This window comes from Malaya genurostris, chromosome 2, assembly GCF_030247185.1.
Source record: "Malaya genurostris strain Urasoe2022 chromosome 2, Malgen_1.1, whole genome shotgun sequence".
NCBI lineage: Eukaryota > Metazoa > Arthropoda > Insecta > Diptera > Culicidae > Malaya > Malaya genurostris.
This window is the reverse complement of record NC_080571.1, coordinates 55,398,101-55,419,203: the sequence shown is the minus strand read 5'-3', so window position 1 is coordinate 55,419,203 and position 21,103 is coordinate 55,398,101. Positions and strand designations below refer to the sequence as shown.

Genomic DNA, 21,103 nt, shown 5'->3' with positions numbered 1-21,103 from the left:
ATTCCGCTATACGTCAACATAACGCTGTGAAGTGTTGTGTTTTATGGGAGTTTCATTCAGAGATGCCAGATATTTTCATAGAAAATATGTATTACTTTGCATAGAAAGTGTATATCTGTTCTAATATTTTTTACTAATAATTTTCCTCTTTAACATGTGATTTGTCCGTTGATTAATAAATTTTTAAAGAATTACTGCAATCAAATACTAATAGATATTCATAGAGAAAAGTCTAATTTTTTACTTCTCACTTTTTTTGAACCTGTACAAATCTGTATTAAATTTAGGAAATCTGTATAAAATCTGTACTTTGATTTAAATCAGTATGCGAACGCTAAAATCTGTACAATACAGATAAATCTGTATAATTGGCATCTCTGGTTCTGCGCTTTGTTTTAAGAAGGGCTAATGCCTAAATAGTAACAACTACTTTTTTGGTTTTATTTAAAGTTCACCAAATAAACTTTACAGTGATATTTTAAATTTAAAGCGAAAGGTAACGGAAACGACCGAAAAATTTTTAAACGTTGAAATGGTTTCAAACTGGTTCTAAAAATATCGTATGTTGTCTCATAGTTGGCATTAGGCCGTTTTTAAAAAGAATTCTGACATTTTGAACCTGAGAGTGTAATAGTGGAATATTTTGTTTTGATTGCTGTCGCCATTACTAATTTATAGGATGAATAAAGGACCAACGATAGGATGGATAAAAATCCATTGAGATGAAATTAGGAGCAGAGTAGTGAACACATCATAAGTGTTTTTAGCAGTTTTATGAATATTAGTTAAATTTTCAAGAAATGTGGATCAATTCTCAACGTGGAGCAAGGCGAATGAAACAGTAATATGAAATAGTTATTGTGATTTTAGTGGCTAAATCGGGGTTTGAAGACGACGTCCTTACTAATGAGATGAAATAGGGAGCCCTTACCCTACTTTGGAAGGTATTGAGGACAACTGGAGCAAATTCAGAAATCTTAGATGGTGACATTGCCATAATATACAGCTTCAACTAAAGCAGAAGTCAGGGTGGGTAATGTCAGAGACATAAACGAATTAACGTGAATACGAATAATTTCCTCTATTTTAATTCAGATGTAATGATCAATCAGTAAAATATCTGAACCTATATTCAAGAACTGATTAATGTCATACAAAAAATAACGCATATAACGCTTTGTACCACTTATAACATACACAAAAAGTAACGCATGCAACGCTTTGTAATGCAATGTAATACGTGTAACGCTTCGTAACACCTACATCTTACAAAAAAGTATCACATGTAACACTTCGTAACACATATAAGAGTAACGTAACAATTATAGCTTATGACAAAGTAACGCATGTAATGTCTCGTGACACCTATAAATCGACTCTGGAACCGAGCCCTGACCTGAACCAACCAAAATTGAGTGCTTAAGATCTACTTGTTTTACTTCCTGCTCAGTCAACTGCGCAGGCTAGAACAAATGAAATATAAATATAAGTGTTTTAAAGTTACCCAGTAGGTAAGGTAACGCAGAAATGAAATGTCACTTACTATCTCAAAACCGTCCCCGCGGTTACGAGAAAGGCTCGTTGATACCATACATTTCACAAAATTTTAAATTCGAATCATTTTTGGTTGTGTAATACAACTGAAAATTTCATCATAAATTGCTGATCATATTTTTGATGACATGTAGCAAAAATGATGTTGATACGTTAGATGAAATTAGAGATATTTATGATCAAAAACTGATCACTCTCCCAAAGGATAAATTTTGAACAGGCACCTCATAGTAAAGTAAAACGTATTCATTTCCAAAGCAACCAAGGCGGACACTGAAACAGTACTGGAGGACGAAAACACACGAAACAAGGCTCGAAAATTTGTCCCCCGCCGATTTAATCTTGTTTTCACAGAGAAGTTCACCAGAAAATTTCTTATTTGACAAGCGGTTTGCGGCTGAGGACAGGAAACTATTTTATAGGAAAACGAGTGAGAGACACATTAATGGTGTTGTGACAAAAGGATGGATTTAATCGAAAATTACGTCAACCAACTCAGTAGCACTCAATTTCGTCAGCACGATTCAGAAATGAAAAAACTGGAAAAGATTGGTACATTGGATCCTCAATTTACGCGGTTTCTACAATTCCATTCGATTTTAACGTTTTAACACAAAAAAAGTCTAACTACGTTCATACGTAAAAACATCTGGAACCATCTGAATATATTCTAAGACTACGGAAATCCGCAAGAGATGTTCCAAGATCCAAGAACTACTTGGAATATTGTCCTTAGGGACTACACCGTGCCATAGCAAGAACTACAGCGGCTAATATCTGATTTTTGTTTGCTGTTCATATTTTTAGAGCTACACATAGCCTATTTGTCTATTTCTATATGACCCAGGAACGTTCACAGTCATCCAAGAACTTCAGTGAAAACAGATCTTAAAATCTACATGAGCAATCAGCAGCTTTGTTATGTATATTTTTTCAATGTTGCTTATAGTCATCGATTGCTTACTTGCATATTTTCAGTCATCCAAGGACTTAAATTAATCACGAGTGTGTGGATTATTCAATGCACTTTGTTTTTCTGGTAGATCTGACCGTCTGAACTGCAGGTAGTTTTTGGATGGTGTAGTTCATTCACAGTATGCTTATTAATAGTCTGTGGTTCATTAACGCAGTTTTTTGTGCTGGTAGATCTTAATGCCTGAGCTGCAGGTAGTTTTTGGTTGACCCAGAGCATCTACAACTAACCTCTTAACTGTAAATGGAATTCCGAGTATAGACTGTGATCAATAAGTTTGTTATTGCAGTTTGTTATGCTGGTGGATTTTATGTCCTGAACTACAGGTAGTTTATTCACAATGAGCAAATAATTTGCATGTAATATCACGAACATGAACCGTGTACAAGGATATTGATAGTTTATTTGGTTACGCTGGTAGATCTTAAGGCTTACACTCCAAGTAATTTTTGGATGAACAAGTTCTACCTCATAACTCATTACAATGATCCAACTAACTGAATGTGATACCACGAGTATGAGACCACAAAAAAAAGAAACTCACATGTGTCATCGGTTTCGTTGATAGACCTCAAGGCCTATATTTCAAGGAGGTTTTGGATGGACAAGACATTCCACAGACATTACCACAGTATGTCAATTTGCTTAATATAGTACTACAAGAACATATGTTACCGCACTCAAAAGTTATGCAAAAGTCACCAATCACGCGTTCATATACTGATTTCCTTTTATCCAGAGAATTCTTGGATACCCCCTAAGATAGAATCTTAGCTAGATTCTATGAAACCGAACAATTCCGTAATGTACATTTTATAAAATGACCGAAGCACTTTGTGTATGTAACAAAAATGGCAGGACCGATTTTCATAAACTTAGATTCAAATGGAAGGTCTCTTGGTTCCATAGGTTGCTATTGAATTTTACCTGGATCGAACTTCCGGTTCGGGAGCAGCGAGGTGAAATGTGCGAAAAAATTAAGAAATAATGCACTCTATTTTCTCAGAGGCCTTCAATCGATTTCCATCAATTCTGTTTTAAAAAAAGGCCTTATGGTCCCATACCATGCTATTGAATTTCATCTAGATCCGTCTTCTGGTTCCAGAGTTACAGGGTAAAATGTACAAAACGAACTGAAAAAGTGCACTCGATGTTCTCAGAGATTGCTCATCCATTTTCATAAGCTAAGATTCAAATGAAAAGCCTTACAATCCCATAAAACCCTACCGAATTTCGTCCGGATACGACTTCCGGTTCCGGTTTTACAGGCTGCTAAGTATAAAGGAGCGTGTTTTGACATATGGCACAAAAATGTCGAGCAAAATATCTTCAATAATTGAACAAGTTTGCTTATTTGATAACCAAATTCACTGGTTTTTCGTATACCGGGTCTTCGTTTCCGTTTTCGAAAGTACCCAAAAAAGTGATCGTAGATTGCAAGCCGGTAATCACTGCTATTTCTCAGAAACGGCTAGACCGGTTTTCACAAACTTAGCATCAAATGAAAGATATTATGTTCCCATAAGTAAGTGTATAACTTTATTCGGATCCAACTTCCGGTACCGGAAATACAGAGTTAAGTGTGTATGGAAGTACATCTTCTAAATTTGGCTTAAAATTGTTTCAATTTGAAGGTTGTGTTAGTTTCTCATCAAACGAACCGATTTCAGCTATCCCGGTTTCGGAAGTTCCCGATAGTGCTGGAAATGGTGGTCAAAAACTCAAAAAAAAACGGAACACTTTTCATTTTCTTAGAGACGGATGAGTAGATTTTCACAAACTTAGACTCAAATGACAAGTTTTATGGTTTCATAGACCACTGATAACTTTTGTTCGTATGCGACTTAACGTTATGTCATGTGGATTAAAAATGCATAACGAAATGAAGAATTCCTATAAATTTGACTCAAAACTGTTTATAAATGGAAAAGGTTAGGCTAGTGTGTACTAAGGTCTCTTTTCACGCGAGGGATACGCAAAAAAACCGCGTAACTTCGGATATCCGCGTAAAAAATTGCAAAACATGAAAAAAATTTTTTTGATACCAAATATCTCAGAAATGCATGAAATGTTCAGATCTGATGCAATCTCAAAAAAAATATTTTTTCAAATTGACCTTTGGACTTTTTGGCAACAAATTTTTAGATTTTCAAAATCCAATTTGATGCCAAATGCCTTAGGAATGCATGAGATATGGTGTAATCTCAAAGAATTTTTTTTGCAAAAAAAACGACTTTGTGACTCTGAGAATTTGAGACTTTAAAAATCCGCGTAAAAGAAGCCGCCTAAAAAAACCAGATAAAAAAAAAAGAAAAAAAGACACATTTTTTGGTTCTTATTTAAGATTCAAATAAAAGTTTTTTGAAGAATCCCTTAGTAATGTTTATGAAAACATAAGCAATGTGATGCTCATTACATCGCTAGGTGGATCAAAACAGTTTTTTTTTTTCGTTACTCCGGAACAGAAAGTCATATTCGGGTTATAAATCATAGCAATCTGTGACCATAAGTCCATACATTTTGATCAAAGTTTGTAAAAATCGGTTGTAGTGTCCGAAAAATTCGAGTGCATTTACTTTTAATTCTTTTGCACGTTTTATGCTGTTAATCCGGAACCGAAAGTCGGATCTAGATAAAATTCAATAGTAGACTACGGGACCATAAGACCGTTAATTTGAGTCTTAGCATGCAAAAATTTATCAAACAATGTCCGAGAGAATCGATTTTTTCCTTTTTTCACATTTGTTAGCTCATTACTCCGGAACCGGAACTCAGATCCGAACATAATTCAATAGGAGGCTTTGGGACTATGAGTCCTTTTTGTTAGGATCTAAGCGATTTTTAAGAAACCAAAAATTAGATCCGGTTGAAATCTCATAGCAGGCTTTTCATTTAAATTAAGCTTTTAGAAAATTGGTTCTGCCGTTTGTGAGAACGAGAAAGTTGTGTTGACCTTTTTAAATTTCATTGAAATTTTATACCGTTACTCTGGAACCGGAATCGGATTTGGACAAAATTGAACAGCAATCTACACTGAGGTGTTTTTTAAGCGGTTTTTCACAAGGTTTTTCTTACGCGGATTTTCCAAGTAACGAGATTTTTTATCATTTGCTTCCGCAATTCTGTGATTTTAGTGTAGGGAAAATTTAAACCTACTTGTATCGTGTAAAACGATATCGGTTTTGTTTAAGTCAATTCTCTAACTCTTAGAAAACATTCGACTTTCAAAAAAAAGAAGTTATTTGGATTACATTTCTAAAATTTTTCTGATTCTCAAAGTCGATTTTTTTTTTCAAATATATTTCTGTCGAGATAACACCAGATCTCGATGTACCACGATGCCACTTCCTGGCTGACACCTGACTTCGTCATACGAAAATTAATCAGGCTTTGATTGACATATGCATTCCGATTGATAGAAATCTGAGCAAACGTATTGCGCTAACTAACACCCCATAGGTTTGATTATAGATTGACGTTGTTTGAGCAATGACCCAATGGCTGAAACATGCTGAGGTATTTCTGAGTAATTACTTGACGCTTTACGTACGGTGAGATTGTGAAATTCATGTGACATCACAAGCCGTTGATAAGTTGACTACACGTAGGTAGGTAGGTAGGTAGGTAAGTTGGTGAACACATGTTTCCCAATTATAAGAGTAAACAATCTTAAAACCTTACTTAAAAAAGTTTGCATAGCCTGCCTAGATTAAATCAGCACCATAACAAAACCGAATGAAGACGTCTTAATTCCATTGTAAACAAATAGCATTAACAGCATTTGACTCAATTTTTTTTCGAGATTTCCCATTAGAGCAATTCCGCGATTGCTAGTTCGACGATAGCAATCTTATCTTGTGCTGTATTACGATATTGAATTTTTCAAATCCATCGCCCGGGTGATACGCAGTTGCTGACTGTTGTTTGCACAAGTGCAACATGAAAGCGCTTCCATACAGCTGGCCTCTGCTGCACCGTTTGCGATCTGTTGATATAGACTCCGATACGGGCACTTGGTAGACAGACGTCAATCCAATTTATATCAATAATAAAATGAACGCGATTCAGCTGTGACATAATTACAAATTACCGGGTATTGGAATGTGAGACCCGATAACCGTTGCAAAACCTTTGCTTTGAAAAATTGCATCGAAGCGTTATTTGCACAAATTGGTTTATTAGTCAGGATTACAGCAGGCGGTGCCTTTTATCGGTGCGCGGAATTTCAGTTCAATTAGCGGATCGTAAGGAAAGAACCTTGAGCTGATATTTTTAGCAATCTAGAATCAGTGACAAAAAAAAACGTTTTCTTGAGGAAGTCTTTACGTCCGCTCTGGCTCTGACATTTGACAGCATGTGGGGCGATCAACATAACACAGAATGAACAGCATGCCATGGCTTTTAGTGATCGTTGCTTTCGACTTATTTTCCTGCATGACACACGAAAAACATAACACCAATGACATTTAACATAAAGAATGGGCATTATCTAATTTCTATATTTGGATCGTAATCCAAGAAAAATGCCAATACATTTCGTGGTTGATTTTTGTGGAATCCAACTTTCGCCACTTTTTGTTCAGTCCAAATTGGAGAAGCATTTTTCACCGTGACTAGTATTATACGGTAGAGTGTTTAAGTGAAATTAAGTTGCCAAGCTCGATAGGCTTGGTTTCAATGGATCTTTTCCGAACTGGCTCCATTCATATTTAACTAGTTCGCCGTTAGCTCTGGAGTACCTCAGGGCAGTTATTTGGGACCATTTTTATTTTTACTATACCTTAATGATCTCAATTTTTTGCTGAAATGCTATAAACTATCCTTTGCTGATCATTTCAAGCTATATCACCAGGTTAAATCTCAAGAAGACACAAATTTTTACAATTAATCACAAGCTTGATTGGTGTCAAATCAACAAAATGGTATTAAACGCCTCAAAATGCTTCTTTCTGTCTCTCGCGATATAAGATACGAGTACAAAAATTCGGAAAAAGTGCTGAAACGCTAATCGTTCATAAAAGACTTCGAAATTATTCTTGATGCCAAGTTAAACTTCAAAAACCACATTGATTATATAATTTTCAAGGCTTCGCAGCTTTTAGGATTTATTTTTCGCGTAACCAAAAACTTGGTCAATGTACTCTGTCCGAAGGCATCACCTTACTATCAAATCGACAACGAGCGCGTCGAATCTATCCAGGAAAAATTTGTTCGATTTGCTCTACGCGATCTGTCGAGGAATGACCCTGCTAACAACCAAACAATACCTTGAAGCAAAGTTTCGTCACCAAAACTTGAGCTCGAAAATTATACCAGCAGGTTTTGACAAAGTATTAAGAATGGCTGCTCGTCCACGATGAAATCTACGTCAAAATAGATTTGGGACAACTTCCTGGTCAAAAATTTCACAAAGCGACGGCACGAGGAGATGTTCCTGCGAAGTTTAAGTTGGCTTTAATAGACAAATTTGCAAAAAAAACTGATGATTTGGCATGGGATATGAAGCTGCGGATCAAAGTCCAAAGTGCTCGTGACGAATAAGACGATGGACTCGAATCTGTACAAGGACAAATGCCTCAAAAACCGCGCATTTAAACCCATAAGGTCCCGTAAAGTTTTGGTAAGATTTTGCAAGTTGCTACTACAGATATCATCGATAAAAACATAAATCCTCCCAATTGCCCGCAATTCCGGCCCACCGAGAGATTTTGGGCAATAATTAAGCGTAAGCTTAAGGAAAGTAGAAAAACGGTTCGGGACACGCGACCCAGATGGCCAAAATGTGGAACAAATGTGCCAAGAAAGTTGACTCCGGAGGTGTGCAACGTTTGATGGAAGGAATCAAGAAGAAAGTGCGAATTCTCATTAGAAATGACGAGAAATGATTTGTTTTGATATATTTCCCTTAAAGTACAGTGAATTACCTTTGTTTTGAAGTATTCACCTTATTTGTACGTCAATTCGTTACGGAGATACAGATGATTTTATTATTCCGGATTCTAATGGGACATAGCTATAACTACAGTGGTAAGAGTGCATACCACGAAAAAGTCATGTAAATTTTCACAGCGAAGATTTATTAAGTATACAAGTTTATATGATATAAGAAACCTATTTTCATCTACCTAACATGACCATCCGTGATGATAAGATAGTTTGTTGGTTCCACTATCCAACATTTTCAATTGCTCTTCGCATTCCGGAGTTTTTCCTGAAATATGGAAGAAATTCAATGTGTTTCCAGTTAACAAAAAAGTAACAAGCGTATAGTATCCAACTACCGTGTATCGAATAACACATAGTTTCTCTGACTACTTATCTGAGACTCAGCATGGATTTATGCCTAAGCGTTCAGCTACTCAACTACAAGTAGATTCTGTATATATCGATTTATCTGCCGCTTTCGACACGATCAATCATTGCATAACAAACTGGTCGTGAAATGATAGTGAAAATAGAAGACTGTACTATCTCTGAAGTTCCTCAAGGAAGTCACCTTGGACAGTTTATATTTTTACTGTATCTTAACGATCTTAATTTTTCGATCAAGTGTAGGAAACTATCGTTCGCCGATGACTTTACAATATTTCATATAATCAAAAATGTAGCTGGCTCAACGTTCCTACAAGAATAGTTGGAAAATTGAACTAATTGGTGTAACATCAACAGAATGGTGCCTCCAAATGTTCCGACAGCGCTTTTGGTCGCATAAGGTCTGTATTCAAGTTGGGCTATAATATTTCGCAAACTGTTCTCGAACGCATAACGTCTGTGAAGAACCTGGGTGTTTTTCCCAGTTAAATTTTAAGCAGCAGATTGAGTTTACTATTTCGAAAAGCCTCTAAGCTGTTAGGAATTATTTTCCGTGTTACTTAAGAATTGCTAGAAAGTTCTGTATTTCGCCTTAGATCGCTCAACGCTCTAATGTAACCGTTGCTGTTATCTGGTCACATTATTACCAAACCCCCTCCCAGGTTGGCGGTTCAATGCATAGGGTCTTACAAGAAAGTTGTATCGAAAGAATGTAAGGCCAGGACTTCGCTTTATTACCAAAATTATATCTAGCCCACGGAAGAGATTCAACGCAAATTTGTAATGATTGTATATTTGTTGATGCAAATGACAAGGAGGTTTTATGCCTACTGGAGAGCAAGTTTGAGTTTGAAGTCAAATTCAGATGATTCTAAACGTTTTCCATGGTCGCCCTGAATGACGGTTTTAGATTTTAAACACTCATCATACGGAAACAGTAAAACCGGGGAATTTTCAGAATCCTAATTTCTGAAAATAGGTTGAGATTTGAGGTTGTAAAAAACTTCAAATTTCAAAAAAAAAATAATTTATTTTAATTTTAATTTGTGAAAATCGATTTGGACATCTTTGAGAAAATGATCTAAGTTCCATTTTGCAGATTTTTAACCCAAGCTTGTAAAAATCGGTTAAGCCATCTTAGAGAAATGAGCACCTTTTTGATTCTAATTCCGGAATCGCAGGTCGGATCAAAATAAAATCACAAAAATTACTTAGCCATTCTGTATGAGAAAGGCAAAACACAATTCGTTAAAGGGCTGAATATCATAAGAATGACCTATCAGGAATCAGAACAAATTGGCTCAAATGGCACGTTCCCCTTGATATTTGGAGATTTGTGCCTTTCTCGCAGGAGGCATGTAAAATTACATGTTTCAATCCTTAAAAATAATTCAAAATGCATAAATCTTGTGTTGAATGAAACTATGAGAATATGTCATTTTTTATGGTCGGATATGTCAGCCTCAGAAGTCGTGCGAATTTACACGGTTTTTTTTCTAAGAGTGCACAACTCTGTAGATGCTGAGCAAATCCATCGAAAATGATAGATTTTTTACCATAGGACTATGCTCACCTGGGTGCATTTTCTAAATTTCACAACACGAAAGCGAAGCGAATTTACTTCACATTTGATGTCTTAATAAGTTTTTCCCCGTTTGAGTATTTTCTCTTATATTTTCACCAAACGAATGGAATAAGGTGTAAGATTGTTGTTAAAACCGCGTTTATTACGTAAACATTGTTTAAATAGTGAAAAATAGGTTGTAACACAAAACATCAAAATCAACCGAATCTATAAATAATATTCCATCTACGTCAAGTCAATGGAACTAGACCTGGCATTATTCAACTGGTGCTTCAGTCAATGGCGAATATGAGGTTCCGTTGCTCAAGCCCAAACGCAGAAAAACAACAACTAGTTCTTCTGTGAGCATATCTGAAGTTGGTCATTCGCAGTGTGAGTTTCGCTTTAAACAAGAGTGATTGCGTCATCCAGCTGCTGATATTGGAGAAAAAGAAAACGAAAAGTGGACAACGATGGGGAACATTATATGAAATCAGCCATTCTAATTGCTCTAAATATTATCTAATGAACTACTTCGGGAGCGTGTCATTTCGCCGAAAGCCATTTCGCCGAAAGCCATTTCGCCGAAAGTTGTTTCCCCGAATGCCATTTCGCCGAAAGTCGTTTCGCCGAAAGGGTCATGTCTCCTGTATGTTTTGTTTCCAGTATAACTGATAAGGCGTAGACATAACCGAAGCCAAGATGGCTCGGCGGCACGAAGCCGCCGAGGCGACGTCAGCTGAGTCGGCCGCCGACCCGCCGTCGGGAGCGGCGGCCCATTGCCTACAAACCTGTAACCGCCTCGTTTGCCCGGTCTACTCAAAGCTAGGTTTCTTTACTTTAGTTAGGTCTAAACGAGCGGTAGCGAGGTCGGACAACACATGAACCAAAACGATGTGGCGTAGCCGCATTAGATAGTTTTTTTTTTAATTTTCACTTAATAAACGGAAAATACCTCATACATTTGCATGGTAGATACACCTATGCAATTGCTTTGATGCTTAGTAGCTAATAGTCAACAAGTTTTCTTGGAAACTCCGTTCTGAGGTTCATGAATCCATCTTTATTCAAGAGTACAAGAATCAACTTTCATACAATTGTAGGTCAACAAAACGGGCGTTAACGCTATCATCTTTCATTTGTCTTTATTCTAAATCAATTCCAATTACGATTTTTAAACGGTTTCAGGATCCTGCGAAATGACTCTTTCGGCGAAATGACCCATTCAGTGAAATGGCTTTCGGCGAAATGACCCTGATCCAACTACTTCTACTTCTACTACTATGATTACTTATTTGCAAATCAAAGGTAAAAATCATAAGTTTAGTGCAAATCTTGAATAATTTAATAAGCTTTATGCACTTTTCGCACTGAGAAACGCGCACCAAACAAGTGTGAATAAAGCTAGCATTTAGCTGCATCACGTTCGAGAAAAATGTTCCGAACAGTGTTTAATATCGTAGAAAATTCCTCAATTTGCCCCTTCTGAATGCCAGAAATGAATCCCGTACAGCATTTTGAGGGTGTCTTTGACTGAAAAATGAAAATACGAAATGAAATAATCGACATTCAAATTCTGTATGTTGCTATTTATGTGGCTGTTGGGAATGCTCATTTGTAAAAAAAGCTAAAAGAAAACTCTTTACCAAAATTAGTTTACTAATAAATCAATTGCCATGCAGTTCGTGTAATTGTGTCATTCAACTGCTGGTCGTTTGCATTGGAGAAAAAGACAACCAAAAGTGGACAATGATGAGGAACAACCATTGTAATGGCTCCAAATGTCATCTAAAGAACTATTAAGATTACTTCTTTGCAAATCGAAGGTGAAAATCGTCAGTTTAGTGCAAATCTAGAATAATTTAATAAGCTTTGTGCACTTAACAAGTGTAAATAAAGCTAGCATTTGGCTTCATCACGTTCGAGAGAAATGTTCCGAACAGGAATAAGGCCCCTACAGCATTTAGATCTATCTATTTAGTATCTCAAATATTGAGATGTATGAAATGTTACGATTATATTTATGTAATGGTTTCTTCTGGGTCAAGGCTCAACGTTACAAATGAATTGGAATGGCCCCTTACTTCTGGAATACAAATGTTATCATCCAATACCAAACAGTTTTTTTTTCCAGGACTCCAAAGCCACTAACGGTACTTTTCAGTACCATGAAAAACTTATTTAGAAAAATGTCTTAAGTCGCCCCTCTACTTCCTAGAATACAAACGCAATCTTTTGAAACTAAATGGACCTCTTCAGCACTACAAAATCTTTAACGGTCAAACGATGTTAAATCAACATCTCGAAATGAAAATTTCCCGATTTTTTTTTTCAAACCGCCGTATCTCGATAACGGAAACATATAGCAGAATTTTGATTAACGTTCGTTCAAAAAATGCAAAATATAAAATATTTTTCATGATTTTCCAATGTTTTCATTTGTTTTGAAAATATTTACCCTTTTTAAATATTATTATATTCTAAAAAATTTACAGTATTTTACTTTGAAGCTACATCATATCAAAAAAATTTAAAAAAAAAACAAAAATGCATTTTCTGAGATATTTGATTTTAAGGTGTTACTTTTAAAATTAAAATAAAACCAAAGAAAACATATTTTTCAAGAGTATTAATTTTTTTTCGATCGGACTCACCATTTCTGGAATATATATTAATGAAAATTTTCAAGGGATTTTAGCTTAGTCCATTCGAAATAGTAAGGCTAGAGTTAAAATGGAAAACTGATGATGCAAATTGTCTCTTTTGATCATAAAGAATGCATATGCAAAAAATTGAGCCAAACAAAAAAATTCCAGAAAAAGTCGACCTTCGATTTCGTATGGAATTGCTCTGCATGCAATTAATTTAAATTCTCGGTTGATTTTTCATTAGGGCGTATAAGCAAGTGACAGTTTCTCTTTAATCACTCTCTTTTTCGATTATTGTGATGTGATTAAAAAGATTTTCTTTGATGTCACTATTCTGTTTGAAAGTCGAAAGTTTCGGGTATCATTTCATGCAAAGAGTTGAGTGATAAACGTGGAAACCGCTTGGTAATTAATAGAAGAGAAAGTAAACAAAGAGAAACGGTCACTTGCTTATACGCCCTTTTGAAAAATAAACCGAGAATTTACAACTTAAAGCATGTAAAAGAAAATCATAGCATTAGCTTCACAATGAATCGAACTGAATTTGACATTGAAGCAGACACAAAATTTTAATTCACATATTACTACGTTGAATGAGAAGTCCCGGGCCTAACAGAGAAAAAGTCGATTTATCACCTTGAAAAATTTGTATTCTTCAGTATAATAATCTCCATCTAGAGCGATACACTTGGCCCATCGGTCTTCCAACATTTTGATGCCCTTTAAAAAAAAAGATTTGTCAAAGTCTTCAAAATAGGCTTTCTTATCTGTAAGGATGTCTGCATTGGACGAAAATTCATTTTCCTGGAGAAACCTTTTCAGGTTTGGAATTAGATAATAGTCGGTTATGGCAATGACTGAGTGGAAACATATATTGGAGAAGCCAAATGAATGAAAAACTTATAGGAAAGATCATTTGTTGGAAAAAGATACACTCAGAGACAGGACCCGAACTTTCGTTCTTATGCATTCCGTGCATACGCGCTACCATTTCGTTACCCTAAGCCTTGAGATAGATACAGCTCTAACACACGACTAGGCATGGTAAAGCGTACATCGAACATGATCTTCATCCTAGCCGTCTCACGACCGGTACCATACATCCAAACATCTTCTCTGTTCATCAAACACTAGTCTTCTCGCTCTATTTTTTTTCCGCTAAAACACTGAGTAGGAGAGTGTATTTATTTATCGCTTGTCACCTTCTCTACTGGTGTCAGTCGCTGGCTGGATATCGTCAGCGATAGAACCTATGAAGGTTGTCTGCTCTTTCCTACCAGATGCAGATTGTTGGGGAAAATCAAACCGCAATTCATCTTTTCTGTAAGCTTTACATTAATTTGGCCTCTCCAATATATGTTTCCACTCAGTCATTGCAAAAGCTGAACTTAGTTGTGGCGACTTTACGTCAAACCAACTAAAAATTAATAAGTCGTTAGATAATAGTCGTTGAGGGCCAATTCTGAAGAAAACGGGGGATGGTGGATCAGTCCGTACCGCAATTTCATTCAATTTCATCGTTGTTTTTTTTCATGCATGAATACGCTGGTGCGTCTTTTTCCTGGGCTTGATGAAAACTAGAGCTCGTCTGGCACGATCAGCTGTTATTCAACCACTAGTGGATAGATTGTCATGGAATTTGGAACTGGGTTCACGATTTTTCTGTGAGAGGACCGGAACTTTTTATTCCATGTAATATTAAATGTAGTTACCGTAATCATTTTCAAGTTGAACTACTGAGTTCAACTTAGGGCTGGAATTCTGATAACTTGTTACCTTGGGCTAGGTGAATTCTGATAACTTCACAGAAAAAAATTATGAATTTTACAGGTGACATAATTCTACAAACGATACAATTCATAACTACTTAACTTGTCAAATGATGCAATATTCCATTCGAACAAAATTTTATAGGCTCCGAGTGTAATCTGCACTCGGCTTCCAAGTGCCTCTGTATGGGTTTATATGTATCAATTATTCATGAAGCAGATATGTGCGTCTGTGGCTCAGTCGATCAATTCACTTGCTTTGTGATCTATTGTTCCTCGGTTCAAGTCGCGCGCTGTTGCTATCAATCTTTTGTTTTTTATTTCATTACATTTTAAGCCATGTAATTATCAAATCACACAATTTTACATGTTCCTGTATATAAATTTGTGTGAAATACGAGGCTCCATTTATGTGCATTTTATAAGATGTAAAATCACCGGATTTTTTCGAACTGTGTTGTTACCCATTTCTGGAATTGCTCTGTAACATTTTCATTTTCGAAATAAATTGTTCTGTACGCTATGAATCGGCTGCGAGGGTTGTTGAAATAGAAGGTCAAATTCCACAAACGGAATGTCAAAACTTTGCTTTGCAAAGATACACCCGATAAGATAAACATCTGTTGACAAATAGGGGAAACGTAAACCCCATTCATCTCAGCTCCAGTAGTCATCTCAGATACGAAAACCATTAGTTAGAGATTAGATCTTCTGTTTCTGTTCGATTTCGCGTGGTTATAAAAGCAGTACACTGAAGTCTTTTTTATGCGAGTTTACGAGTTTACGCATAAAAAAACTGCATAAAAAAGACCTTAGTGTATTGAACAATGTTTGTGTCGATTTCGCATTGCTCATGTTTAAATGGGCAAAGTAGTTTAATACATCTGACCGGGAAGCCCCATCCTAAGTCACAAAAAAGTCACTGGTAAAGGTTTCAGCACCCCACTAGTTGAATTAGGTACGCACTTGCACTACTCTGTGCGTGTGTGTGTGGCTAAATGACGTATGAAAGTTCAGTCGTCTGTGTTGCTGCCTGTTGTTTACTGATAAGAAGCACACAGTTTTTATGAGATAACCGAGCTACTGACTGTCATCACCCGTTGATTTGCTTCATAACACTTGCACATTTAATAACTCGTTAACCCCGCCTCAAATGACCCCTTCAACAGCGAATTCAAACAAATTTGTCTGACATAACATAACATTCGCCATCCGAAAACGAAAACCGAAATGCCACCAAGCAAGCGGACCAATTGAGCCTGTTTTTTTTTTGAGAGCCACCGAGCGCGTGAAAATCAGCACCTTTTGTTATAGCCGTTTTTCGCTCGGTACTGTACCAGATATTATACGTGGAACACAGAACTAACCATAGATAAAGATAGCTAAAATGTACCATCGGAGATTTCGTGAAACCGGAGCGTATCGCCCGTTCAGTCGTTGTTCGGACACCGAGTGTAAAGTTCGTACCGGGGTTTTCGACCGTTCGACGGAGTAGGCTGGTTGCTACCTAGGTACTGATAAAAACAGAAACAAAGTTGTCCTCGGTCCTGTGATCTGCACTGACGCGTGAATTGTGACAGTTTTTATTTTTCGCGTGAACAAGCTCGAATCGATGCGTTTTTCTTTAGTGTGAGTGATTGATAGCAGACCTTATTGACGGCAGAGAAGTGTCATTCGATGAAGTATTTACGACTGGAGCTAACCTACGCGCATCAGTGCTTTTGAAAGGTGCCATCCAATCGCTGTAGCTAATCTTACCTTTGTGTACACAGCCGAGCGGGAAAGGTCGACTAGGATTTGCTACGCGGAAAGTGTGACATACAATGGAATTTGATTGTTTTCGTGAGAGAAGAATCTTGAAGTGGTGTGTTTGTTCATCCGATTAAAAGTGTTACGTAACATTATCCGTTAGTGAAGCATCATGCCATTATACCATCGATACAGCAGCCAAATAGGTGAGCTAATTTGACCATTGCCTTAATAAATATCTCAAATATGTTTTACGGTACTTCATCGAAGTAATGAAATCATTATTCACCGTACATATTTTTGCAACCGAACGCCGAGTTTCTTCTAGTGTTCCACCTCATATCTGAAAATGAAACTTCCCTCTTATCAGGTCTACAGCAAACATTCCATGCCTTTATCATTTTTTTGCCTTTTCCGCTCGAATTGACGAATAGTTGCTAATTTTGGTTGGCTTACGTCGTCGACACAGTGCTACGAAATGCACAAAGGAATGTGCATTTTTTTTTCTTCACTCCCCATTGCATTGATTTATCGGTTAAAGCAGGGGTATTATCTTTGGTGATTTTGATTTTTTGTTCGAGTGGTTGGCGACCGCTGGTGACCTTGCAAACTAAGGCACCCGACCATGACTAATACAATACCATTAATGCTAATCATTTGCACTTTTTAGGCACGATCGAGCGTCGTGGCTTCGAAGCGAAATGAAGTGTCACTTCCTGGGCATGGTCAATGGGCTTGACGTGCACTGTAAACAAGTCACTTACGTGTGCAAATGTACGGATCACGTTCGTCACGTTTTTTGTAGTTGTTGGCAGATCTGTCGAAGGAATCTTGCGAAATAAATACAACAACCCACGCGCATGAGTATACAGCATTGTTCGGATTCCATTGTGCGTGATTCAATGTTAGGGGTTGCATGCCCGGCTTGGTGGTTCAATACATAGGGCGCTGGATTTACAAGCCAGTTGTGTCGTTAGTTCGAGCCCCGACCTAAAAGAATTCTCAGTCCCGGTAGGATCGTAGTATTACCCATTCAATGATTCCGAATGCTAATAATTGGCTGTGAAGTCTGCTGAATGAAACAGTAAGGTCAAATTCTACAAAAGGGGAATGTAACGCCAAGACCTTACTTTTTTTGTACGTTTTTTTATATATAACTATTCATTGTAGTATGAATTAATATTAAATCATTAAGATTTAAATTGGGTGTTCAGCCACAAGTGGTGATTTTTCAGCCCTATATATATATATATATATATATATATATATATATATATATATATATATATATATATATATATATATATATATATATATATATATATATATATATATTGAGTATTGATGAAATTAAAAATGAACTAAAAGAATTGCTTGGTTTTGCTCCTTCCCAAGTAATACTTATGAAAAAAAACGAATGGTACTTCTAAACCACGCTCTGGAATTTCTCATGAACTTTACCTAATTCACTTCAATCGAAGTGACGTAAACAATTTGAAAACTTTAAAAAAGTACGTTTCATTTCCCACATTAAAATTCATTGGGAACATTATAAACGGCATACTCGTATTGCAAACTTAACGCAATGTCGTCGTTGCCAAAGCTTCGGCCATGGAACCAAAAATTGTCATATGCATATACGGTGCTTGAATTGTAGTAAATCGCATTCGAAAGACGTTTGTCCAATGAGAAACCACTGATAAATTTTCATGTTCAAATTGCGATGGAAATCATAAATCCAATTATTTGAAATGTCCTGTCAGGGAAAAAATTTTAAACGCTCGTTCGCTTAGACAACAAGTCAAATCAACGACCTTAAATTTACAGAACATACCTGAAAATCAAAAAACCGTTACAAATGCCATGCCTAATTCTTCTAAGGCATTTATTTCTTCGAATTTAAAACAAAAAACAGGTACGCCTTCCAATTCGTCTTCTAACGAAAACAATTTATTGACAGGTAGATCAACCTCGTCATCATCTTCTTCTAATGACAGTTACGCTAGTATAACAGGTAGAAATCTACCACTTAATTCATCTAATGTAAATAATCAAAACACAGGAACGCCTTGCAGTTCTAACGAAAACAATTTATTAATAGGTAGATCGGCCGAATCATCTTCTTCTAATGGCAGTTTACCTACCAATATTCCTTCAATGCCATTAGCTTCTTTAAACGAAGTCGATTTAGGCGATATAACGGAAAATAAAATGATCTACCTACAAGATCAACTTTTTCAAATGATCATCCGAATGAATTCGACTTCATCACTTTTTGAAGCATTTCAAATCGGATGGCAATTTGCAAATAATATTATAATCAATTTAAAATTTAACAGTTATGTTAAATAATTATTTTAATATTTTAAATTAGAATGCTCGATCTTCAAAATCGAGTGAAGATGAATTTTATAATTTTCTCAAAGTTCACAAAATTCATATTGCCATTGTGACAGAAACTTTTCTTAAACCAAATGTCAAATTGAAAAGCAATCCACAATATGTGGTTCATCGATTTGACAGGTTTACTGGTATGGGTGGTGGAGTTGCCATTTTTGTCCAACGGCAAATTAAACATCGAATTTTACCTTCTTTCAATACTAATAGTAATGGTAAAATACTTTATAATCAACTCTGGTTACTTTTCAGTTCTTTATCCCAGTAATCCGACTTGTTTCTCTTCCGTGAAAAACCCGTCTACAATTGATCTGGTTCTAACGGATCAAAGTCACATTTGTAGTGAACCGATTACACATGCTGACTTTGACTCAGATCATCTTCCAGTAACATTCAGACTTTCCAACGAAGCTATAATTAATCCAATTAGTTCTATATTCAACTATCATAGAGCTAATTGGTTGGATTACAGATCTCACATTGAAAATCATGTGGGTCATAAAACTATTTTGGAAAATTCTGCGGACATCGACACAGCAATTGATAATTTGAATCATTACATTATCGAAGCAAGAAATCTTTCAGTTCCCAAAGCTCAAACGAAATTAAATTCTCCTATCATCGATGACAATCTTCAACTGCTCATTCGGTTGAAGAATGTTCGTCGACGACAATATCAACGTTCTCGTGATCCTGCTATGAAGACCATAGTTAAAAATTTACAAAAAGAAATTAAACATAGATTTACTCTTTCGCGAAATGCAAATTTCGCTAAAGAAGTTGAACAAATTAAACCATATTCTAAACCTTTCTGGAAACTTTCTAAGGTTCTTAGGAAACCTCAGAAATCAATTCCTGCTCTCAAGGAAGGAAATCAAATACTTCTTACAAATGGCGAAAAAGCTCAAAAACTTGCTCAGCAGTTCGAGAGTGTCCACAATTTTAATTTGAACGTTGTGAGTCCTATTGAAAATGAAGTCTCACTGAAATATGAGCATATTTCAACCCAAGTGTTATCACAAGATGACATTATTGGGACGAATTTTGATGAAATTAAGTCAATTATTAGGAAGCTTAGAAATATGAAGGCTCCTGGTAATGATGGAATTTTTAATTTTCTTATCAAAAATCTTCCCGGTGTTGCCTTGAGACTCCTGGTTAAAAATTTCAACAAGTGTTTTTCATTAGCTTACTTCCCAAAAAGATGGAAAAAACGCTAAAGTAATTCATATCCTCAAACCTGATAAAACCCCAGCAGAAACATTAAGTTATCGTCCAATTAGCTTACTTACTTTAATGTACAACAACTTGACCAAATTGGTACTGCATAAAGCATGGCTGGTCTTAAAATTTGTTTATAAATTAACAATTTGTTTTTTAGACAGAGCTTGGAATTTCTGTTTATAAGAGGATATAAACATTTATTATATTTATTACACTTTGCCTGGATTCCTTCAATGTGATCCTTGAAAGTGAGTTTTTTGTTATACGTTAAACCTAAGTATTCAGCTTGATCAGACCATGTCAATTCTAAGCCATTTAATTTGAGAATGTGATTATTGTTTGGTTTAAGAAAAGAAACTCTTGGCTTATGAGGAAAGATAATTAATTGCGTTTTTGCTGCATTTGATTTAATTTTCCACCATGAAGAAAACGCTTCAAAGGATTCAGAATAAAATTCTGAAAATGATTTTGAAGCATCCTCCCTGGTTCAGTACAAATGAGTTACACAGACTCACAAACATAGAACCATTAGATGTAATGTCACATAATATTATAAGCAAACTCCGACAAAAATCGATGCAATCTTCAATTGAATCGATCCGCTCTCTGTATTAGTTAGTAAGTTAGTATATAAGTTCCTTTTCCCCCTACATAAAAATCTCAGAATTGCGGAAGCAAATGATGTCCTCATGGTAATAACCTAATCATATACAGAGCTAAAAAAAGTCATTTTCATTGACTGAAAAATAGACGAAAATGACAAGAAATTACTGTCACTCTCAGCTTCGCTTGCAAACGCTGAGAACGAAATCCATGTCCAGTCAATGACATAAGCGGGACAGTAGTTTCAAAATTGTGTTTTTTCTTTCATTTGCCCTTTCAGTCATTTGCAGTTTTCAGTGAAAATCCCATA

The 21,103-nt window shown here is 36.0% G+C and overlaps 1 protein-coding gene across 13 annotated transcripts in view; it reads left to right on the top strand.

Moving 5' to 3' along the window:
- Positions 1–21,103, top strand: part of LOC131427270 (spectrin beta chain, non-erythrocytic 5) — a 335,003-nt gene that overhangs the window by 211,284 nt on the left and 102,616 nt on the right. For 3 of the 13 annotated variants that reach the window (XM_058590296.1, XM_058590294.1, XM_058590293.1), the window contains exon 1: positions 16,260–16,775. The exons of 7 other annotated variants lie outside the window; for them this stretch is intronic. In XM_058590296.1, the coding sequence (XP_058446279.1) occupies positions 16,742–16,775 (34 nt within the window). In that variant the 5' untranslated portion in view covers positions 16,260–16,741. Of the gene's footprint in view, positions 1–16,258; positions 16,776–21,103 lie in introns of those variants that run through there. 3 more of the 13 variants (XM_058590305.1, XM_058590304.1, XM_058590306.1) reach the window with 2 other exon arrangements.